The sequence below is a fragment of the Pelophylax lessonae genome, assembly GCF_965119305.1.
Source record: "Pelophylax lessonae genome assembly, chromosome: 5".
In the NCBI taxonomy this organism is placed as follows: Eukaryota; Metazoa; Chordata; class Amphibia; order Anura; family Ranidae; genus Pelophylax; species Pelophylax lessonae.
The window spans coordinates 555729321-555754430 of NC_138772.1; the positions used below are offsets into that span (position 1 = coordinate 555729321).

Consider the following 25110-nt stretch of genomic DNA (forward strand, 5'->3'; position numbering starts at 1 on the left):
GTGATGAGACTGATACATTGTTTTTTCCATGTATAGTGATGAGTCGGATACATTGTTTTTTCATGTATGGTGATGAGACGGATACATTGTTCTGTTTTTCATGTATGGTGATAAGACAGATACACTGTTCTGTTTTTTCATGTATAGTGATGAGACGGATACATTGTTCTGTTTTTTCATGCATGGTGATGGGGCTGATACATTGTTCTGTTTTCATGTATGGTGATGAGACGGATACATTGTTCTGTTTTTTCATGTATGGTGATGAGACTGATACATTGATCTGTGTTTTCATGTATGGTGATGAGACGGATACATTGTTCTGTTTCATGTATGGTGATGAGACGGATACATTGTTCTGTGTTTTCATGTATGGTGATGAGACTGATACATTGTGTCAGTTTATCTCTTTCCCTCCGATGCTCATTAATAAGTGCGTTGGTTCGTTCCCTCCGATGCTCATTAATAAGTGCGTTGGTTCATTCTCTCCGATGCTCATTAATAAGTGCGCTGGTTCGTTCTCTCCAATGCTCATTAATAAGTGCGTTGGTTCGTTCCCTCCGATGCTCATTAATAAGTGCGTTGGTTCATTCTCTCCGATGCTCATTAATAAGTGCGCTGGTTCGTTCTCTCCAATGCTCATTAATAAGTGCGTTGGTTCGTTCCCTCCGATGCTAATTAATAAGTGCGTTGGTTCGTTCCCTCCGATGCTCATTAATCAGTGCGTTGGTTCGTTCTCTCCGATGCTCATTAATCAGTGTGTTGGTTCGTCGGTCACGTGTGTGAGTGAAGGGTTAATAGCGATGAATAATGGGAGGCGAGCTGATGCAAGGACACAATGGAGCGAGCGGGAGGCTGACACAGACACATGGGGGGGCCCTTTCCTTCCACCTGCCTCCTCTGCAGTGGCTGCGCACACCCTGCCCCTTCTGCATGGGAGGAAAAAAAACAGCAGCAGCAGCAGCAGCCGCAGCATCCTTGTGCTGACATCACGCAGGATGACTGAGCATCACGAGCGCCGCTGCTCCTTATCAGCCAGTGAAGCTGCACTAATTCCCAGCAGCCAGTGCGCAGCCTCCTCCTGACCGTCTCCTTCTACAGGAGGGATGCAGAGACAGCACTAAGCTCTACAGATCCACACATCCATCCCCCCCTTCCCCCCAGGAGAGAAGGGCACGGAATCGCCAGGAAAAGAGGAGACCATGCCGGTGGATTCCAGGAAAGAGGAGCCGGAGAAAGATGTCCGGGCGATGCAGGCTGGGACAGGTGAGGGGGAGGGGGGGATTGGCTGGCAGCATGGCATGGATAATGGCTCAGCGTTTGGGGAAGGACAAGGGATCAGCTGAGATTAGGAGCGATTCGGGCTCCAGAGGTCGTGACACGGGCTAGCGGGATCTGCAGATCGGATGGCGTAGGCTGCTGCACACCTGGATGGTGCCAGCTTGTCTGCCTTCTGGTATGCCAGGCCTCAGTGTCGTTTCCATGGATTGGGACTCCTCAAGGGTTAAATGACTGTAGGGTGAGAAAAGATATCTCGGAGAAACAGGCCTGGGTTGCGATTGCTCAACTGTGCCAGTATAGCCATGGCACCGGGTTATCTTCCTTCTGACATGCCAGGCCTCGGTGACACTTCTATGGATTGGGTCTCCTCCAGGGTTAAGTGATTGTAGGGTGACAAAAAATAAGGAGAACTAGGCCGGGTGCCGTAGCTTAACTGTGCCAGTCATGCCATGGCGCCAGCTTGTCTGCCTTCTGACATGCCAGGCCTATGTGTCACTTCCATGGATTGGGACTCCTCAAGGGTTAAATGATTGTAGGGTGACAAAAAAATAAGGAGAACTAGGCCGGGTGCCGTAGCTGAACTGTGCCAGTCATGCCATGGCGCCAGCTTGTCTGCCTTCTGACATGCCAGGCCTCGGTGTTACTTCTTTGGATTGGGTCTCCTCAAAGAGTTAAAGGTTTGTAGGGTGAGAAAAGATAACTCGGAGAACCAGTCCAGGGTTGCCAATGGTGCCATGGCACTGGGTTTTCTTCCTTCTGACATGCCAGGCCTCAGCATCACTTCCTTGGATTGGGTCTCCTCAAGGGTTAAATGATGATAGGTTGAATAAAAACAAGGAGAACTAGGCCAGGTGCCGTAGCTGAACTGTGCCTGTCATGCCATGGCGCCAGCTTTTCTGCCTTCTGACATGCCAGGCCTCAGTGTCACTTTCTTGGACTGGGTCTCCTCCAGGGTTAAATGATTGTAGTGTGAGAAAAGATAATTTGGAGATCAGGCCAGGGTTGCCATGGCTAAACTGTGCCAATGGTGCCATGGCACCAGTTATCTTCCTTCTGACATGCCAGGCCTCAGTGTCGGTTCCATGGATTGGGTCTCCTCAAGGGTTAAATGGTTGTAGGGTGAGAAAAAATAAGTAGAACTAGGCCTGGTGCCGTAGCTGAACTGTGGCAGTCATGCGATGGTGCCAGCCTGTCTTCCTTCTGACATGCTAGGCCTCTGTGTCACTTCCTTGGATTGGGTCTCCTCAAGGGTTAAAGGTTTGTAGGGTGAGAAAAGATAACTCAGAGAACCAGGCCAGGGTTGCGATTGCTGAACTGTGCCAGTGTAGCCATGGCACTGGGTATCCTTCCTTCTGACATGCCAGGCCTCAAAGTCGCTTCCATGAATTGGGTCACCTCAAGGGGCAATCATTTGCAGGGTGAGGAAAAAACAGAATCAGGCCCGGGTGTTGAACTGTGCCAGTCATGCCATGACATCAACTTGTTTACCTTCCAACATGCCAGGCCTTGGGGGTCACTTCCAAGGATTGGGTCTCCTCAAGGGTTAAATGATTGTAGTGTGAGAAAAGATAACTCGAAGAACCAGGCCAGGGTTGCCATGGCTAAACTGTGCCAATGGTGCCATGGCACTGGGTTATCTTCCTTCTGACATGCCAGGCCTCAGCATTACTTCCTTGGATTGGGTCTCCTCAAGGTTTAAATGATGATAGGTTGAATAAAAACAAGGAGAACTAGGCCAGGTGCCGTAGCTGAACTGTGCCAGTCATGCCATGGCGCCAGCTTGTCTGCCTTCTGACATGCCAGGCCTCAGTGTCACTTCCTTGGATTGGGTCTCCTCAAGGGTTAAAGGTTTGTAGGGTGAGAAAAGATAACTCAGAGAACCAGGCCAGGGTTGCGATTGCTGAACTGTGCCAGTGTAGCCATGGCACTGGGTATCCTTCCTTCTGACATGCCAGGCCTCAAAGTCGCTTCCATGAATTGGGTCACCTCAAGGGGCAATCATTTGCAGGGTGAGGAAAAAACAGAATCAGGCCCGGGTGTTGAACTGTGCCAGTCATGCCATGACATCAACTTGTTTACCTTCCAACATGCCAGGCCTTGGGGGTCACTTCCAAGGATTGGGTCTCCTCAAGGGTTAAATGATTGTAGTGTGAGAAAAGATAACTCGAAGAACCAGGCCAGGGTTGCCATGGCTAAACTGTGCCAATGGTGCCATGGCACTGGGTTATCTTCCTTCTGACATGCCAGGCCTCAGCACTACTTCCTTGGATTGGGTCTCCTCAAGGTTTAAATGATGATAGGTTGAATAAAAACAAGGAGAACTAGGCCAGGTGCCGTAGCTGAACTGTGCCAGTCATGCCATGGCGCCAGCTTGTCTGCCTTCTGACATGCCAGGCCTCAGTGTCACTTCCTTGGATTGGGTCTCCTTAAGGGTTAAATGATTGTAGTGTGAGAAAAGATATCTTGGAGAACCAGGCCAGGGTTGCCGTGGCTAAACTGTGCCAATGGTGCCATGGCTCTGGGTTATCTTCCTTCTGACATGCCAGGCCTCAGCATCGCTTCCTTGGATTGGGTCTCCTCAAGGGTTAAATGATTGTAGGGTGACAAAAAACTAGGAGAAAAAGGACTGGTGCCATAGCTGAACTGTGCCAGTCATGCCATGACATCAGCTTGTTTACCTTCTGACATGCCAGGCCTCAGTGTCACTTCCTTGGATTGGGTCTCCTCAAGGGTTAAAGGTTTGTAGGGTGAGAAAAGATAACTCAGAGAACCAGGCCAGGGTTGCGATTGCTGAACTGTGCCAGTGTAGCCATGGCACTGGGTATCCTTCCTTCTGACATGCCAGGCCTCAAAGTCGCTTCCATGAATTGGGTCACCTCAAGGGGCAATCATTTGCAGGGTGAGGAAAAAACAGAATAAGGCCCGGGTGTTGAACTGTGCCAGTCATGCCATGACATCAACTTGTTTACCTTCCAACATGCCAGGCCTTGGGGGTCACTTCCAAGGATTGGGTCTCCTCAAGGGTTAAATGATTGTAGTGTGAGAAAAGATAACTCGAAGAACCAGGCCAGGGTTGCCATGGCTAAACTGTGCCAATGGTGCCATGGCACTGGGTTATCTTCCTTCTGACATGCCAGGCCTCAGCACTACTTCCTTGGATTGGGTCTCCTCAAGGTTTAAATGATGATAGGTTGAATAAAAACAAGGAGAACTAGGCCAGGTGCCGTAGCTGAACTGTGCCAGTCATGCCATGGCGCCAGCTTGTCTGCCTTCTGACATGCCAGGCCTCAGTGTCACTTCCTTGGATTGGGTCTCCTTAAGGGTTAAATGATTGTAGGGTGAGAAAAGATATCTTGGAGAACCAGGCCAGGGTTGCCGTGGCTAAACTGTGCCAATGGTGCCATGGCTCTGGGTTATCTTCCTTCTGACATGCCAGGCCTCAGCATCGCTTCCTTGGATTGGGTCTCCTCAAGGGTTAAATGATTGTAGGGTGACAAAAAACTAGGAGAAAAAGGACTGGTGCCATAGCTGAACTGTGCCAGTCATGCCATGACATCAGCTTGTTTACCTTCTGACATGCCAGGCCTCAGTGTCACTTCCTTGGATTGGGTCTCCTCAAGGGTTAAAGGTTTGTAGGGTGAGAAAAGATATCTCAGAGAACCAGGCATGGGTTGTGATTGCTGAGCTGTGCCAGTGTAGCCATGGCACTGGGTTATCTTCCTTCTGATATTCCAGGCCTCAGTGTCGGTCTCCTCAAGGGTCAATCATTTGTAGGGTGAGGAAAAACCAGAACCAGGCCCTGGTGCCATAGTTGAACTGTGCCAGTCATGCCATGACATCAGCTTGTTTACCTTCCAACATGCCAGGCCTTGGGGTCACTTCCACGGATTGGGTCTCCCCAAGGGTTAAAGGTTTGTAGGGTGAGAAAAGATATCTCGTAGAACCAGGTCTGGAGTGCAATCGTGTCACGGCGCCAAGTTGTCTGCCTTCTGACATGCCAGGCCTCAAAGTTGCTTCCATGAATTGGGTCACCTCAAGGGGCAATCATTTTCAGGGTGAAGAAAAAACAGAACCAGGCCCGGGTGTTGAACTGTGCCAGTCATGCCATGGGGCCAGCTTGTTTACCTCCCAACATGCCAGGCGTTGGGGTCACTTCAATGAATTGTGTCTCCCCATAGGATTATTTTTTAGGTGACCAAAGACACCTCAGAGAACCAGGCCTGGGTGCCATGGCTGAACTGTGCCAGTCATGCCAGCTTGTTTACCTCCCACCATGCCAGGCCTCAGTGTCACTTCCATGGATTGTGTTTCCTCAAGGGTCAAGCATTTGTAAGGTGAGGAAAACCCAGAACCAGGCCAAGGTGCCATTGGCGAACTGTACCAGTCATGCCAGCTTGTTTACCTCCCACCATGCCAGGCATTGGGGTCACTTCCATGGATCGGGTCTCCTCAAGGGTGAAAGGTTTGCAGAGTGAGAAAATATATCTCTGAGAACCAGGCCTGGGTTGCGATCGCTGAACTGTGCCAGTGTAGTCATGGCACCGGGTTATCTTCCTTCTGACATGCCAGGCCTCAGTGTCGGTTCCATGGATTGGGTCTCCTCAAGGGTCAATCATTTGTAGGGTGAGGAAAAAAATTTTAAATCTTTGTAAGGTGAGAAAAGACACGTCAGAGAACCAGGTCTGGGTGCCATGGCTAAACTGTGCCAGTGGTCCCATGGCACCGGTTTGTTTTCCCTCTGGCACACCAGGCCTCAATGCCGCTTCCATGGATTGGGTCTCCCGAAGAGTCATTCATTTGCAGGGTAAGGAAAAAACAGAACCAGGCCTAGGAGCCATGGTTGAACTGTGCCAGTCATGCCATGGCATCAGCGTGTTTACCTCCTGACATGCCAGGGCTTGGGGTCATTTCCATGGATTGTGTCTCCCCAAGGGTTTATTTTTGTAGGTGACCAAAGACACCTCACAGAACCAGGTCCAGGTGCCATGGCTATACTGTGCCAGTTATGCCATGGCATCAGCTTGTTTACCTTCCAACATGCCAGGCCCTGGGGTCACTACCTTGGATTGTGTCTCCCCTGATTTTTTTTTGTAGGTGACTAAAGACACCTCAGAGAACCAGGCCTGGGTGCCAGCCATGCCATGACATCAGCTTGTTTACCTCCTGACCTGGCAGGCCTCAGTGTCACTTCCATGGATTGTGTCTCCTCAAGGGTTAAATGTTTGTAGGGTGACAAAAGACATCTTAGAGAACCAGGCCCGAGTCCCATGGATGAACTATGGCAGCCATGCCATGGCATCCGTTGGTTTACCTCCCGACATGCCAGGTCTCAGTGTCACTTGCATGGATTGATTCACCCCAAGGGTAAATCATTTTTAGGGTGACAAAAGACATCTCAGAGAACCAGGTGGAGGTGTTGTGCTGAACAGTGCCAGTCATGCCATGGCATTGACTTGTCTGCCTTCTGACATGCCAGGCCTTCTGGTCATTTCCACGGATTGTGTCTCCCCAAGGGTTTATTTTTGTGGGTGACCAACGACACCTCAGAGAACCAGGCCCGGGTGCTATGGCTAAACAGTGCCAGTCATGCCATGGCATCAGCTTGTTTACCTCCTGACCTGGCAAGCCTCAGTGTCGCTTCCAGTGGATTGTGTCTCCCCAAGGGTTAATAATTTGTAGGATGACAAAAACAAGTTGAATGAGGCCCGGGGTGCTGTGGCTGAACTGTGCCAATCATGCCATGGCATCAGCTTGCCTACCCCCTGACATGCCAGGCCTCAGTGTCCCTTCCATGGATTGTGTTTCCTCAAGGGTTAACCGTTTGTAGGTGAAAAAAAAACAAGGAAAACCAGGCCCCTGTGCCATGGCTGAACTGTGCCAACTATGCCATGGCAATGGCTTGTTTACCTCCTGACATGCCAGGCCTTGAGGTTGCTTCCATGGATTGTGACTCCCCAAGGGTTAATTGTTGGTAGGGTAACAAATACAAGGAGAACCAGACCCAGGTGCCGTGGCTGAACTGTGCCAGGCATGCCATGGCATTGGCTTGTCTACCTCTAGACATGCCAGGCCTCGGTGTCACTTCCATGGATTGTGTCTCCCAAAGGGTTAAATGTTTGTAGGGTGACAAAATCTAGGAGAACAAGGCCCGAGTGCTGTAGCTGAAATGTGCCAGTCATGCCATGGCATCGGCTTGTTTACTCCAGACATGCCAGGCCTTGGTATCACTTCCATGGATTGGGTCTACCCAAGTTTTAATGTTGGTAAGGTGACAAAAGACATCTTGGAGAACAGAGTCCCATGGCTGAAATGTGCCAGTCATGCCATGGCATCGGCTTGTTTATCTCCAGACATGCCAGGCCTTGGTATCACTTCCATGGATTGGGTCTACCCAAGTTTTAATGTTGGTAAGGTGACAAAAGACATCTTGGAGAACAGAGTCCCATGGCTGAACTGTGCCAGCCATGCCATGGCATCAGCTTGTTTACCTCCCAACATGCCAGGTCTCAGTACCACTTACATGGATTGATTCATCCCAAGGCTTAACCATTTTTAGGATGACAAAGGACAGCTCAAAGAACCAAGTGGGGGTGTTGTGGCTGAACTGTGCCAGTCATGCCTTGGCACTGACTTGTCTTCCTTCTGACATGCCAGGCATTGAGGTCATTTCCATGGATTGTGTCTCCCCAAGGGTTATTCATTTGTAGGGTGACAAAAACAAGGAGAATGAGGCCTGGTGCTGTGTCTGAACTGTGCCAATCATGCCATGGCATAAGCTTGCCTTCCCCCTGACATGCCAGGCCTCTGTGTCACTTCCATAGGTTTTGTTTCCTTAAGGGTTAATCATTTGTAGGTGACAAAAAAAAAAAAACAAGGAAAACCATTCCCCAGTGCCATGGCTAAAATGTGCCAACCATGCCATGGCAATGGCTTGTTTACCTCCTGACATGCCAGGCCTCGAGCTTGCTTCCATGGATTGTGACTCCCCAATCGTTGTAGGTGACAAAAGTAATCTCAAAAGAGAAGGCCCTGGTGCCATAGCTGAAATGTGCCAATGATGCCATGGCAATGGCTGATCTGCCTCCTGACATGCCAGGCCTCAATGTCACCCCCATGGACTGTGTCTCCCTAAGGGCTTATTGTTGGTAGGGTAACAAAAAACAAGGAGAAACAGGCCCAGGTGCCATGGCTGAACTGTGCCAGTCATGCCATGGCATGAGCTGATCTGCCTCCTGTCATGCCAGGCCTCAGTGTCACTTCCATGGATTATGTCCCCCTTGGGGTAATTACTTTTAGTATCAGGCTCCAGTGCCATGGCTGAACTGTGCCAATCATGCCATGACATCAGCTTGTTTACCTCACGACGTGCCAGGCCTCAGTATCACTTTAATGGATCTTTTCTCCCAAACATCTCCCCTAGCATCTCAGACAACCAGGTTGGGCTGTCGTAGCTGAACTGTGCCAATCATGCCATGGGACTGACTAGTCCACCCTCTGACATGCCAGGTCTCACGGTCGCTTCCTTGGATTGTGACTCCCCAAGAGTTATTTTGCGTAGGTGACGGGTGCCGTGGCTGAACTTTGCCAATGGTGCTGAGACACCGACTTATCTGCCCTCAGACAACCAGATTGGGCTGTCATAGCTGAACTGTGCCAATCATGCCATGGCATTGACTTGTCTACCTTCTGGCATGCCAGGTCTCAAGGTTGCTTCCATGGATTGTGATTCCCCAAGAGTTATTTTTTCTAGGTGAGGGGTGCTGTGGCTGAACTTTGCCAGTGCTGCTTTGCCAATGCTGCTGAGGCCAGTCATGCCATGGCACTGACTTGTCTACCTTCTGACATGCCAGCTCTCAAGGTTGCATCCATGGATTGTTACTCCCCAAGAGTTATTTTGCGTAGGTGAGGGTTGCCGTGGCTGAACTTTGCCAATGGTGCTGAGGCACCGACTTATTTGCCCTCAGACAACCAGGGTGGGCTGTCGTAGCTGAACTGTGCCAATCATACCATGGCACTGACTTGTCTACCTTCTGGCATGCCAGGTCTCAAGGTTGCTTCCATGAATTGTGACTCCCCAAGAGTGATTTTTCGTAGGTGAGGGGTGCCGTGGCTTAACTTTGCCAATGGTGCTGAGACACCGACTTATATGCCCTCAGACAACCAGATTGGGCTGTTGTAGCTGAACTGTGCCAATCATGCCATGGCACTGACTTGTCTACCTTCTGAAATGCCAGGTCTCAGGATTGCTTCCATGGATTGTGACTCCCCAAGAGTTATTTTTCCTAGTTGAGGGGTGCTGTGGCTGAACTTTGCCAATGCTGCTTTGCCAATGCTGCTGAGGCCAGTCATGCCATGGCACTGACTTTTCTACCTTCTGACATGCCAGGTCTCAAGGTTGCTTCCATGGATTGTTACTCCCCAAGAGTTATTTTTTGTAGGTGAGGGGTGTCGTGGCTGAACTTTGCCAATGGTGCTGAGGCACCGACTTATCTGCCCTCAGACAACCAGGGTGGGCTGTCATAGCTGAACTGTGCCAATCATGCCATGGCACTGACTTGTCTACCTTCTGACATGCCAGGTCTCAAGGTTGCTTCCATGAATTGTGACTCCCCAAGAGTTATTCCCGGCATACAGGACAGGAGAAGTGGTACTGTGCAGAGGGTGTGGCTGCTTGTGGAGCAGCTGTAGTCTGTGTGGTGCTGAGCTCCTCTGATGTCTGGTACAAGCCCAGGGTTTGGCTCCCCTGGGCTGGGATCTCTCCCAGGAGAGTCCCAAGCTTTTCGGCCTACACAAGGGCTGTCATGTGAAGCTGTGGTCGGTGGTGAAGTTGGAGGATGGAGTGCTGGGAATGGAAAGCAATCTGCAGAGACTGTAAGTAGACGTGGAAATGTTTGTGAAGGAAAGTCCAGTATGAAAAGTACCGTTGATACAGATATGAGGAAGCCTGTTCAGAAGTGTGATAATGTTACTCAGCAAACCCTGAGTTCTGGAAGTCAGCCATTGCAATCATTGCATGCCCAGCAGAGTACAGCTCAATCATTGCATGCCCAGCAGAGTACAGCTCAATCATTGCATGCCAAGCAGAGCACAGGTCAGTCATTGCATGCCCAGCAGAGCACAGTTCAGTCATTGCATGCCCAGCAGAGCACAGTTCAGTCATTGCATGCCGAGCAGAGCGCAGCTCAGTCAGTTCAGAGTGCAGCTCAGCAAAGGAATAATGTCACTCAGTGCAGTCCAAGCTCTGGAAGCATGGTTCAATGCAGCCAGCCATTGAAGTCACAGCAAGCCCAGCACAGTGAAGCTAATCCAGCTCAGAGTGAAGCAGAGACATTGGTTGCTCCCAGCACTCCTCGCAAACATACGAGGACTTCTCTGGAACAAAAGACCATTACAGAGAACATACAGCGGCGCATAATGGTGGGCAGCAGCCAGGAACGTTCATCACGCTCCAAACTGCAGCAGAATAAAGGTGAGGGTGGTAATAATTTTCCACAATCTGCCCCAGTGAAGCATTCTACACCCGGAAGAGACCCTCGGCCCAGTTCTAGTGATGGGAAGGTGGATCGGGAGTTCAAGCATCCTGCAGACATGAAGCAGAAGGGGTTAAAGCCAGAACCTGCGCTGCATCTGGCTGATAAGATTCCTTTTCTGGTAAAGAGAATGGAGACTCTGAGGAAGACCAAGGTAAAAATCCAGAAGCAGATTGAAGCTGTCTATAGACTCAAAGCTGCCAACCCCAAGAGGGAAATCATGTATGACAGCAAACTAAACTCCCTGGGCATTGAACTGGCCGGTGTATCAAAGGACATTGATGCTGTTCTGGAAGACATGGGACCAGTGGCGGAGGTGTACACGGATCGGGACTGATTTGAGGCAGGACTGAGTGGAAGGACTGAGTTTTCTTCACAGTCAGACTCTGGGGATTTGGTCCAAAGCTCCTTGCCACCAAATGTGTCTCCTGAAGGGAAGACTCTGGGGCCTCTGGAGGACATTGGGGTGCAACACCAGGTTGGAGCGGATTTTCCTGCTGGACCTCCAGCTCTGGGGGATGGTGAGAACATCAGTGTAACCCAGCAGATATTCACAGTACAGGAGACTCCGAGAAGTGACATGGTGGACTCCCAGCATATGGACTGTGAGAACAGTGCTGCCACTACCACTAATATTCATTGTGGGAGCAATGCTGGGGAGACTGGTGTTCATGATGGGGGTAACACTGGGCTAACTGGTCATGATGCTGCTAGTGAGGATGTGATGTGCAATGCTGGTATCACTAATATTGGTGTGGTGAATAATTCTGATGTCACTAATACTAATGCCAGTATATCTGAAGGGGGTCAGCTACAGTCAGAGAGCGCTGAGAATGTGGCGATGGAGGAGTCAGTTCAGAATAACCCCCAAGATTCCCCCCCTTTGGTTGATCCACCGCCTGCTCCACAGGGCAATGCTGGTCCATCTGGTCAGGTCCCTCCTCGGAATGCCTGGAGCCGTGGGGCCCCTTCTTTTTCCACCGGTAACAGTTATTCTGGTCAGGCGTTTAGGAGGAGGAATGTGGTCAGATTCAAGCATAAGGGTTCCATAGAGGATCTCCCCGATAGGAGCTTTGTAGTAAGGGAGTTGCTGTGTCAGCAGATGGGGTTTGTGCCTGCAGACATACTGGCAGTCATCAACCTCCCCGATAGGCAAGGTTATGATGTCAGCTTTAAGCTCATGTCTGACTTAGACAGATTCTGGGCCGGCTTCACCCAGTTTCGGGACAAAGAAGGTTGGAGGAATTTTATCTTCATTCCCATCTCCAAGCCTGACACAGCCAATGTAAATATCATTTTCTGGAATGAGTCCTTACCCCCCCAGGATATTGTCATCTGGCTTAGGAGACATTGTGAAATGGTTTCTGGTTTGACAAAAACTAAAGACAGTGATGGGATCTGGACCGGTGGTTGGAGGGTTCTGGTCAAGTTGAGGCAAACTAACAATGTTACCCATCACCTGCCAAACTCCTTTTTCATTGGGCGGGAGAGAGGAGTTTGTTTCTATGCTGGACAGCCCAGGTTATGTTTTAAATGCGGTAAATCTGGCCATGTGGCGAGCGTCTGTACAATCCAAAAGTGTAATCTTTGTGGAGAGGTCGGCCATCTCAGCTCTAGCTGTGAGAATGTTAAGTGCAATCTATGTGGAAGGCTTGGCCATTTCCACAGAGATTGCCCGGAGGCCTTCCATAACATGGGTGAGGAATCTGCAGATGAACTGTTGGCTGCAGCAGAGCATCTAGAGGAGGAAGCCTCCATGAATGGGGTTATCATAACAAGGGAAGAGATGGACCCAGAGGTCCAGGAGACCCCCAGACCGACAGGCAGTGTTCAGCAGGCTGAGGATCAGCGGCCGGCTGTGCACACTTCATCTGTTTCAGTTCCTGTCTCTATGGAGAACATTCCCGGTCACAAGAGAAGGAAAAAAAAGGATAGGTCTACGCGTAAATCTGAGAGTGACTGGACCTTAGTGCAGAAGCCAGCTAAGAAAGTGAAAGGGGGCACCAGAAGTGGGGAAGGTAGTTTCCACCAATAGGTATGAGGTCTTATCAGAGTCGGATGCCGACTCCTGTTTTCTAGAGGCCCAGGAACTGGAGCAGGAATTACGAAGAGTGGAAGGAGATTGTGCGACTGGCTCAGAGGACGATCCGCCCAGTAAAAGGCGTCCGCCCCCTGATCCCGTGTCTGTAGAATCGGATATGGAAACTGGTAGTCGGCAGAGTGACTCTGATTCTGACTTATAATGATGGGGGTTTTACTCTTTGCTGTGATAGTAGGACTGAGGAACGTGGGAGGTTCGGCAAGGATAGGAAATGTAGAAGTATAGAGTTATGGGAAGGAGTCTCATTGTAACAGGAAATTTACATTTATTTACCTTTTTCGTAAACTGCTAAGTTTTTGACCTAGACAATTTGTCAGGAATTGTTGTTCTGTTTATGTTATTTTCAGACAGTTACAGTTTGTTATTATGTATTCTGTTTGTTTTTACAAATAAAAATCTCCATACATACAGAATAAGAACAGATACCGAGAATTACACCCAGCATACAGGACAGGAGAAGTAGTACTGTGCACAGTCCATACATACAGAATAGGAACAGATACTGAGAATTACACCCGGCATACAGGACAATAGAAGTGGTACTGTGCAGAGTCCATACATACAGAATAAGAACAGATACTGAGAATTACACCCAGTTAATAGGTTCCAGTGGTAAGGGTTGGGTTGGGGGTTGGTTGGTTTGGGTTGGGTTGGGTTGGGTTGGGGGTTGGTTGGGTTGGGTTGGGGGTTGGGTTCCTTGGTCCTTCTCTTCTCTGTATCTTTGACAGTGAAGCAGAGGATGAGGATGGGGCAGAGCTCACGGTGCGCTGTGATTGGTCGGTGTCACTGATGTCTGATAATAGGATGACGGCTTCTCTATCCTCACCATATTTTCTATCATGTAGGATTTTAGTTGTTATAAATGAGAAAATGCACCTTTAGGAAGACCCAAGGGCCACCTATGGGGCCCTCAAAAAGCTCTCTGCTGCTGATCTAGATAATGAACATTATAAGTGGCATTGATAGGAATTATTGGGGTCACCATCAACCTGGGGCCAACCAGATCTAGGGGGGGCCCTGAACTTTCTGGCCTTCAGAGGACAGAACAGATTCTACACCGTAGGGATATCTACAGAAATATTTAGGATTTCAGATGTCACAATGACCCCAAAGGAGCTGCTGGACCCAGTACTGGTGATTGGCCTTCAACTCACCGGCCCACGGATTGGGGACAGAAAGACTTCCACTACGTCAATGTTCTTTTTCAAAATGTATTGCTCAGTTGGGCATTGTGTAATTGTGGACCTTTATTCCCGGACAGGCTACTAATTTCTGTGAACATTAAAGCCCTGATGGGCAATCTGTAGTTTGGACCCTGAAACCAAGAAATGCAATCTGTAGTTTGGTCCTTAAATCTAGACGGTCAAACTGTAGTTTGGACCCTAAACCTAGAGGGCAATTCATAGTTTGAACCTTGAATCCCAGACGGCCATTTGTAGTTTGGACCTTGAAACCCATTCAGGCAATTTGTAGCTTGGATCTTGAAACCTAGAAAGGCAATCTCTAGTTTGGACCTTGAAACCTAGATGGGTAATCTGTAGTTTGGACCTTAAAATTTAGAAGGGCAATCTGTAGTTTGGACTTCGATACCTAGATGGGTATTCTGTAGATTGGACCTTAAACTTTTGAAGGGCATTCTGTACTCTAGACCTTGAAACCCACATGGGCAATCTGTAGTTTGGACCTTGATACTGTACCTAGAAGGGAAATTTGTAGTTTGGACCTTTGAAACCTACATGGGCATTCTCTAGTTTGGACCTTGATACCTAGAAGGGCAATCTGTAGTTTGGACCTTCAAACCTACACAGGCAATTTTTAGTTTGGACCTTGAAACCTAGAAGGGTAATTTGTAGTTTGGACCTTAAAATCTAGGCAGGAAATGTTATAGTTTGGACCTTTAAGCCCAGGTGTCCAATTTGTAGTTGTGGACCTGGATCTCCAGACAGGCAATTAATAGCTGTGAACCTTAAAGCACAATGGGGCAATCTGTAGTTTGAACCTTGAATCCCAGACGGCCATTTGTAGTTTGGACCTTGAAACCCATTCAGGCAATCTCTAGCTTGGACTTTGAAACCTAGATGGGTAGTCTGTAGTTTGGACCTTAAAATTTAGAAGGGCAATCTGTACTCTAGACCTTGAAACCTACACGGCAATCTGTAGTTTGGACCTTGATACTTTATCTAGATCGGTAATCTGTAGTTTGGACTTGAAAACCTAGAAGGGTATTCTGTAGTTTGGACCTTGAAACCTACATGGGCAATCTCTAGTCTGGACCTTGAAACCTAGAAGGGCAATCTCTAGTTTGGACCTTGAAACCTAGAAGGCTAATTTGTAGTTTGGACCTTAAAATCTAGGCAGGAAATGTTATAGTTTGGACCTTAAAATTTAGAAGGGCATTCTGTAGTTTGGACTTCGATACCTAGATGGGTAATCTGTAGTTTGTACCTTAAAATTTAGAAGGGCAATCTGTACTCTAGACGTTGAAACCTACACGGGCAATCTGTAGTTTGGACCTTTATACTTTATCTAGATCGGTAATCTGTAGTTTGGACTTGAAAACCTAGAAGGGTATTCTGTAGTTTGGACCTTCAAACCTACACAGGCAATCTCTAGTTTAGACCTTGAAACCTAGAAGGGTAATTTGTAGTTTGGACCTTAAAATCTAGGCAGGAAATGTTATAGTTTGGACCTTAAAATTTAGAAGGGCATTCTGTAGTTTGGATTTCGATACCTAGATGGGTAATCTGTAGTTTGTGCCTTAAAATTTAGAAGGGCAATCTGTACTCTAGATGTTGAATACTACACGGGCAATCTCTAGTCTGGACCTTGAAATCTAGAAGGGAAATCTCTAGTTTGGACCTTAAAACCTAGATGGGTAATCTGTAGTTTGGACCTTAAAACTTAGAAGGGCAATCTGTACTCTAGACCTTGAAACCTACACGGGCAATCTGTAGTTTGGACCTTGATACTGTACCTAGATGGGCAATCTCTAGTTTGGACCATGAAACCTAGAAGGGAAATCTCTAGTTTGGAACTTGAAACCTACTCAGGCAATCTCTAGTTTGGACCTTGAAACCTAGAAGGGCCAATTGTAGTTTGGACCTCAAAATCTAGGCAGGAAATGTTATAGTTTGGACCTTAAAATTTAGAAGGGCATTCTGTAGTTTGGATTTCGATACCTAGATGGGTAATCTGTAGTTTGTGCCTTAAAATTTAGAAGGGCAATCTGTACTCTAGATGTTGAATCCTACACGGGCAATCTCTAGTCTGGACCTTGAAATCTAGAAGGGAAATCTCTAGTTTGGACCTTAAAACCTAGATGGGTAATCTGTAGTTTGGACCTTAAAACTTAGAAGGGCAATCTGTACTCTAGACCTTGAAACCTACACGGGCAATCTGTAGTTTGGACCTTGATACTGTACCTAGATGGGCAATCTCTAGTTTGGACCATGAAACCTAGAAGGGAAATCTCTAGTTTGGAACTTGAAACCTACTCAGGCAATCTCTAGTTTGGACCTTGAAACCTAGAAGGGCCAATTGTAGTTTGGACCTCAAAATCTAGGCAGGAAATGTTATAGTTTGGACCTTTAAGCCCAGGTGTCCATTTTGTAGTTGTGGACCTGGATCTCCAGACAGGCAATTAACAGCTGTGAACCTTAAAGCACAATGGGGCAATCTGTAGTTTGAACCTTGAATCCCAGATGGCCATTTGTAGTTTGGACCTTGAAACCTACATGGGCAATCTCTAGTCTGGACCTTGATACCTAGATGGGTAATTTGTAGTTTGTACCTTAAAACTTAGAAGGGCAATCTGTACTCTAGACCTTGAAACCTACACAGGCAATCTGTAGTTTGGACCTTGATACTGTACCTAGCTGGGTAATCTGTAGTTTGGACCTTGAAACCTAGAAGGGAAATCTCTAGTTTGGACTTTGAAACCTACATGGGCAATCTCTAGTCTGGACGTTGAAACCTAGAAGGGAAATCTCTAGTTTGGACCTTCAAACCTAGAAGGGTAATTTGTAGTTTGGACCTTAAAATCTAAGCAGGAAATGTTATAGTTTGGACCTTAAAATTTAGAAGGGCATTCTGTAGTTTGGACTTCGATACCTAGATGGGCAATCTGTAGTTTGGACCTTGATACTGTACCTAGAAGGGTAATCTGTAGTTTGGACTTGAAAACCTATAAGGGCAATCTGTAGTTTGGACCTTGAAACCTACACAGGCAATCTCTAGTTTGGACCTTGATACCTAGAAGGGTAATTTGTAGTTTGGACCTTAAAATCTAGGCAGGAAATGTTATAGTTTGGACCTTTAAGCCCAGGTGTCCAATTTGTAGTTGTGGACCTGGATCTCCAGACAGGCAATTCATAGGTGTGAACCCCTAAAGCACAATGGGGCAATCTGTAGTTTGAACCTTGAATCCCAGACGGCCATTTGTAGTTTGGACCTTGAAACCCATTCAGGCAATTTGTAGCTTGAATCCTGAAACCTAGAAAGGCAATCTCTAGCTTGGACCTTAAAACCTAGATGGGTAATCTGTAGTTTGGACCTTGAAACCTAGAAGGGAAATTTCTAGTTTGGACCTTCAAACCTAGAAGGGTAATTTGTAGTTTGGACCTTCAAACCTAGAAGGGTAATCTGTAGTTTGGACCTTGAAACCTAGAAGGGAAATCTCTAGTTTGGACCTTCAAACCTAGAAGGGTAATTTGTAGTTTGGACCTTAAAATCTAGGCAGGAAATTTTATAGTTTGGACCTTTAAGCCCAGGTGTCCAATTTGTAGTTGTGGACCCGGATCCCCAGACAGGCAATTCATAACTGTGAACCTTTAAGCACAATGGGGCAATCTGTAGTTTGGACCCTGAAGCCCACATGGGCAATCTATCGCCGTGGACCTTTGTGTTTCAGTAGTGCACCCATTATTGCACACTTACACAGAACAGTATGATGAGGCAGAAGTATGAAGTCGTTATCCTTGTCTACGTCTCGGGTGACAGAATTCCCAGAAGTCATCAATGGTTTCATGAAGGCCTTCCTTTGTGTGTGTTAGGGGTTGATATCTTTTCTTTTTGGGTTTAGTGGTCATCATATGGGCCAGGGATCCAAAAACTTTCTACAGAAAGGAACAGCTCACTGTGATTTGCATATGGGGTGGGGGGAGGGGGCAGTGGGAGTGGGAGACTCCACTGTAATTTGTCATCAGTGAGAACAATGTCCCAAACTTGGTGGTCAGTGAGGGAAAAAATGTCCTAGCACCAATGGTAAGTGGTAGGAGAACAGTGCCCCCTCATTGGTATCAGTGGGAAGAATAGTGCCCCATCATTGGTGTCAGTGGGAGGAATAGTGCCCCATCATTGGTGTCAGTGGGAGGAATAGTGCCCCCTCATTGATATCAGTGGGAAGAATAGTGCCCCATCATTGGTGTCAGTGGGAGGAATAGTGCCCTATCATTGGGGTCAGTGGGAGGAATAGTGCCCCATCATTGGGGCCAGTGGGAGGAATAGTGCCCCATCATTGGTGTCAGTGGGAGGAATAGTGCCCCATCATTGGTGTCAGTGGGAGGAATAGTGCCCCATCATTGGTGTCAGTGGAAGGAATAGTGCCCCATCATTGGTGTCAGTGGGAGGAATAATGCCCCATCATTGGTATCAGCGTGAGGAATAGTGCCACATCATTGGTGTCAGTGGGAGGAATAATGCCCCATCATTGGAGTCAGTGGTAGGAATAGTGCCCCTTCATTGATATCAGTGGGAGGGATAGTGCCCCATCATTGGTGTCAGTGGGAGGAATAGTGCCCCATCATTGGTATCAGTGGGAGGAATAGTGCCCCATCATTGGTGTCAGTGGGAGGAATAGTGCCCCATCATTGGTATCAGTGGCAGGAATAATGCCCCATCATTGGTATCAGTGGGAGGAATAGTGCCCCATCATTGGTGTCAGTGGGAGGAATAGTGTCCTATCATTGGAGTCAGCGGAAGGAATAGTGCCCCATTTTGGAGTCAGTGGGAGGAATAGTGCCCCATCATTGGTGTCAGTGGCAGGAATAATGCCCCATCATTGGTATCAGTGGGAGGAATAGTGCCCCATCATTGGTGTCAGTGGGAGGAATAGTGTCCTATCATTGGAGTCAGCGGAAGGAATAGTGTCCCATCATTGGTGTCAGCGGGAGGAATAGTGCCCCATCATTGGTGTCAGTGGAAGGAATAGTGTCCTATCATTGGAGTCAGCGGAAGGAATAGTGTCCCATCATTGGTGTCAGTGGAAGGAATAGTGTCCTATCATTGGAGTCAGCGGAAGGAATAGTGCCCCATCATTGGTGTCAGTGGGAGGAATAGTGCCCCATCATTGGTATCAGTGGCAGGAATAGTGCCCCATCATTGGTATCAGTGGGAGGAATAGTGCCCCATGATTGGAGTCAGTGGGAGGAATAGTGCCCCATCATTGGAGTCAGTGGGAGGAATAGTGCCCCATCATTGGTATCAGTGGGAGGAATAGTGCCCCATCATTGGAGTCAGTGGGAGGAATAGTGCCCCATCATTGGTATCAGTGGGAGGAATTGTGCCCCATCATTGATGTCAGTGGGGGGAATAGTGCCCCATCATTGGTATCAGTGGGAGGAATAGTGCCCCATCATTGGTGTCAGTGGGAGGAATAGTGTCCCATCATCGGTATCAGTGGGAGGAATAGTGTCCCATCATTGGTGTCAATGGGGGAATAGTTCCCCATCATTGGAGTCAGTGGGAGGAATAGTGCCCCATCATTGGTGTCAGTGGGAGGAATAGTGCCCCATCATTGGAGTCAGTGGGAGGAATAGTGTCCCATCATTGGTGTCAGTGGAAGGAATAGTGCCCCATCATTGGTGTCAGTGGGAGGAATAGTGCCCCATCATTGGAGTCAGTGGGAGGAATAGTGCCCCATCATTGGTGTCAGTGGGAGGAATAGTGCCCCATCATTGGTGTCAGTGGAAGGAATAGTGCCCCATCATTGGTGTCAGTGGGAGGAATAGTACCCCATCATTGGTGTCAGTGGGAGGAATAGTGTCCCGTCATTGGTGTCAGTGGGGGGAATAGTGCCCCATCATTGGTGTCAGTGGGAGGAATAGTGCCCCATCATTGGTGTCAGTGGGAGTAACGGTGCCTCATTGTTGGTGTCAGTGGGAGGAACGGTCCCTCATTATTGGTGTCAGAGGGAGGCTGGGAGGTGTACACATTCAATGACTGCAATGCTTTGCAATCAATGCAGAGTGCCCACAGCAATGCCCCCAATAAATGCAGAGTGCCACAGCATTGCCCCCAATAAATGCAGAGTGCCACAGCAATGCCCCCAATAAATGCAGAGTGCCCACAACATTGCCCCCAATAAATGCAGAGTTCCCACAGCATTGCCCCCAATAAATGCAGAGTGCCACAGCAATGCCCCCAATAAATGCAGAGTGCCACAGCAATGCCCCCAATAAATGCAGAGTGCCCACAGCATTGCCCCCAATAAATGCAGAGTGCCCACAGCATTGCCCCCAATAAATGCAGAGTGCAACAGCATTGCCCCCAATAAATGCAGAGTGCCACAGCATTGCCCCCAATAAATGCAGAGTGCCCACAGCATTGCCCCCAATAAATGCAGAGTGCCACAATAATGCCCCCAATAAATGCAGAGTGCCACAGCAATGCCCCCAATAAATGCAGAGTGCCACAGCATTGCCCCCAATAAATGCAGAGTGCCCACAGCATTGCCCTCAATAAATGCAGAATGCCACAGCATTGCCCCCAATAAATGCAGAGTGCCCACAGCATTGCCCCCAATAAATGCAGAATGCCCACGGTATTGCCCCCAATAAATGCAGAGTGCCACAGCATTGCCCGCAATAAATGCAGAGTGCCCACAGCATTGTCCCCAATAAATGCAGAGTGCCCACAGCATTGCCCCCAATAAATGCAGAGTGCCCACAGCATTGCCCCCTTTCAATGTAGAGATGCCAGCATGCCACCTTTCAATGCAGAGCGCCAGCGTTCCCCCCGCGAGACCCGTCCGTGCACTTACCTCGCTTCTCTTCAGTTCACTCCCTGGCTTCCCGCGTCTCCTCAGTCCTCCCGCGCCGCCTCCTCCTCGGCCAATGGCGTGCGGTTTACCTTTCGGCCAGGAGGAGGATCAGTGTGACAATAGCGAATTTTCATTCGCTATTGTCACACAATGGGCGGGCTCGGGGTGCGCAATGCTCTGCGCCTCGGCCGCCCCTGAGTGAAATCAAAGTTCCTCGGGCGGCCCGGTACCGTTTTGATCCACGGACCGGTACCGGTCCGCGGGTTGGGGAACACTGGCCTAGGCCATCTTTATGTAAAAAATCTTTTTTTCAGATCCTCAGAGAGTTCTTTGCCATGAGCTGCCATGTTGAACTTCCAGTGACCAGTATGAGAGAGTGAGAGCGATAAAACCAAATTTAACACACCTGCTCCCCATTCACACCTGAGACCTTGTAACACTAACGAGTCACATGACACCGGGGAGGGAAAATGGCTAATTGGGCCCAATTTGGACATTGTCACTTAGGGGTGTACTCACTTTTGTTGCCAGCGGTTTAGACATTAATGGCTGTGTGTTGAGTTATTTTGAGGGGACAGTAAATTTACACTGTTATACAAGCTGTACACTCACTACTTTACATTGTAGCAAAGTGTCATTTCTTCAGTGTTGTCACATGAAAAGATAGAATAAAATATTTTACACAAATGTGAGGGGTGTACTCACTTGTGTGAGATACTGTGTATATATATATATATATATATACTGTTTATATGTATAAGCTGTGCATAGACAGGTCCTCACACCGTATCTGTATTGTCAGGAGCGGAGTACAGCGGACTCAGCACTGCGTGCGTCTTGCGGACCTCGGGGGACAAGTCACATGACCCAGGCTCAGAAATACATTGTGTCTGCTCAGCGGTATTAATAGAATAAGATAATACAGTGCGACTGTACAGCGCCGTTCCACAAGACTCCAACCGTCTACATTCCCAGCAAAGCTTCGTTATGGGGGGGGGGGGGGATTCATCGCATGACACGACCTGCGTTCCGCATTTTATCTCATGATGATCATTTTCCTATCAAAGCTTTCAGCTCGGCCTGATGAATATTGCAGTGAAATGAATCCTCCTGCATATGAAATGGAAATCTAGATGATGTCCCTACAGCAGGGGTGCTCAACCTTTTGAGGAGTGGGGGCCACTTTAGCGACTTGCTAACCGGTCGCGGGCCAAAATGAGCAGAGCGGGCAGATGACAGGTCTGTGTCCACTCATCATGTGCAGAGCAGACACGGACACAGCCCGCTCTACTTTATATACCCTCCGATCCGATCCACCCAGACAGAAAGGAACGGATCCCCTTCTGTTGTTTTATGTGGATCGGATTGGAGATAGGCAGGTGTCAAGCACCAGTCAAGCATGGTGGTGGGGGTGTCATGGTCTGGGGCTGCATGAGTTCTGCCGGCACTGGGGAGCTACAGTTCATTGAGGGAACCATGAATGCCAACATGTACTGTGACATACTGAAGCAGAGCATGATCCCCTCCCTTCAGAGACTGGGCCGCAGGGCAGTATTCCAACATAACGACCCCAAACACCTCCAAGACGACCACTGCCTTGCTAAAGAAGCTGAGGGTAAAGGTGATGGACTGGCCAAGCATGTCTCCAGACCTAAACCCTATTGGGCATCTGTGGGGCATCCTCAAACAGAAGGTGGAGGAGGGGAAGGTCTCTAACATCCACCAGCTCTGTGATGTCATCATGGAGGTGGGGAAGAGGACTCCAGTGACAACCTGTGAAGCTCTGGTGAACTCCATGCCCAAGAGGGTTAAGGCAGTGCTGGAAAATAATGGTGGTCACACAAAATATTGACACTTTGGGCCCAATTTGGACATTGTCACTTAGGGGTGTACTCACTTTTGTTGCCAGCGGTTTAGACATTAATGGCTGTGTGTTGAGTTGTTTTGAGGGGACAGCAAATTTACACTGTTATACAAGCTGTACACTCACTACTTTACATTGTAGCAAAGTGTCATTTCTTCAGTGTTGTCACATGAAAAGATAGAATAAAATATTTACAAAAATGTGAGGGGTGTACTTACTTTTGCGAGATACTGTATATCACGTGTATGTATGCTTTATGTATAACACTTGAGCGCTGAGTGCGTTTCTTTAACTTGTTCCGTCTTAAATTTGGTTGCAATAAAGGCAGAACATAAACTTATGGACCTTCAAAGATAGAGGGGAACCCTATTTCCCGTACAACTCACTTCCACTTGAAGTCACCCTTGGATGCAGGGCCCGGATCTAGACTGTCTGATCTGGGGGTGCAGTAAAAAAGGTCAGGGGACATCCCATCGACATACATTAGAGTCCCCCCTTCACAACAGAGACCCACATCACAAGAGAGCCATCTGTCCTCCATTCACAAATAGCTCTACCTTCAATTCTTCACTGTGGAGGCGTAAATAAACATTGTTCGTAAGTTTATAGGTGAGATAGAGAGATACAAAGTAACATTGTTTATAAACATTGATCAGACGGGAGATTGAGAGATACAAAGTAACATTGTTTATAAACATTGATCAGACATGAGATGGAGAGATACAAAGTAACATTGTTTATAAACATTGATCAGATAGGAGATAGAGAGGTACAAAGTAACATTGTTTATAAACATTGATCAGAAAGAAAGATACAAAGTAACATTGTTTATAAACATTGATCAGAAAGAAAGATACAAAGTAACATTGTTTATAAACATTGATCAGAAAGAAAGATACAAAGTAACATTGTTTATAAACTTTGATCAGAAAGAAAGATACAAAGTAACATTGTTTATAATCATTGATCAGACAGGAGATAGAGAGATACAAAGTAACATTGTTTATAAACATTGATCAGATGGGAGATAGAGAGATACAAAGTAACATTGTTTATAAACATTGATCAGACGGGAGATAGAGAGATACAAAGTAACATTGTTTATAAACATCGATCAGATGGGAGATAGAGAGATACAAAGTAACATTGTGTATAAACATTGATCAGACAGGAGATAGAGAGATACAAAGTAACATTGTTTATAAACATTGATCAGATAGGAGATAGAGAGATACAAAGTAACATTGTTTATAAACATTGATCAGACGGGAGATAGAGAGATACAAAGTAACATTGTGTATAAACATTGATCAGACAGGAGATAGAGAGATACAAAGTAACATTGTTTATAAACATTGACCAGACAGGAGATAGAGAAATACAAAGTAACATTGTTTATAAACATTGACCAGACAGGAGATAGAGAGATACAAAGTAACATTGTTTACAAACATTGTTCAGAAAGGAGGTAGAGAGATATATCAGGGTTGGTTTACTAAAGACAAATCCACTGTGCACTTGGAAGTGCAGTCGCTGTAGATCTGAGAACGATCTGAAATAAGGAGAAGCTCTGCTGATTTCTATCATCCAATCATGTGCAAGCAAAAATGCTGTCTTTTATTTTCCTTGCATGTACCCCTCAGATCTACAGCGACTGCGCTTCCAAGTGCACAGTGGATTTGCCTTTAGTAAATCAACCCCAAAGTAACATTGTTTATAAACATTGATCAGACAGGAGATAGAGAGATACAAAGTAACATTGTTTATAAACATTGATCAGACAGGAGATAGAGAGATACAAAGTAACATTGTTTATAAACATTGATCAGACGGGAGATAGAGAGATACAAAGTAACATTGTTTATAAACATTGATCAGACGGGAGATAGAGATACAAAGTAACATTGTTTATAAACATTATAAAGTAACATTGCTACTTTTGTATCTACTCTGTTTCATTCATCTCCATATCAAAGTGATGAACTTCAATCTCCCCCTACACATCAGAGTCCCCTCATCACATCAGGACCCCCTTACACATCAGAGCCCCCCCAACCCCCCTTGACACCAGGGTCCCTTCGTCACATCAGAATCTCCCCCATCACATCCAAGCCCCCTTCACATTAGAACCCACCCCATCACATCAGAGTCCCCCTTAACATTAGAGTCCCCTCTACACGTTAGAGCTCATCCCAATATAGCAGTGTCTCTACTACTCACTGGAGTCCCCCCTATCATAGCCCTCATTCCCCCTTTACAAATAGTCCTACTTTGGGGCAGGGAACTGTGCAGCCAT

General features: G+C 47.5%; 1 protein-coding gene across 1 annotated transcript in view; it reads left to right on the forward strand.

Annotated features, from left to right (window-relative positions):
- The first annotated feature begins 858 nt into the window (after positions 1–858).
- Positions 859–25110, forward strand: part of LOC309556171 (uncharacterized protein) — an 83982-nt gene continuing 59730 nt past the window's right edge. The window contains exon 1 of the mRNA XM_082258531.1: positions 859–1266. Within this exon, the coding sequence (XP_082114657.1) occupies positions 1203–1266 (64 nt within the window). The 5' untranslated portion in view covers positions 859–1202. The remainder of the gene's footprint in view (positions 1267–25110) is intronic.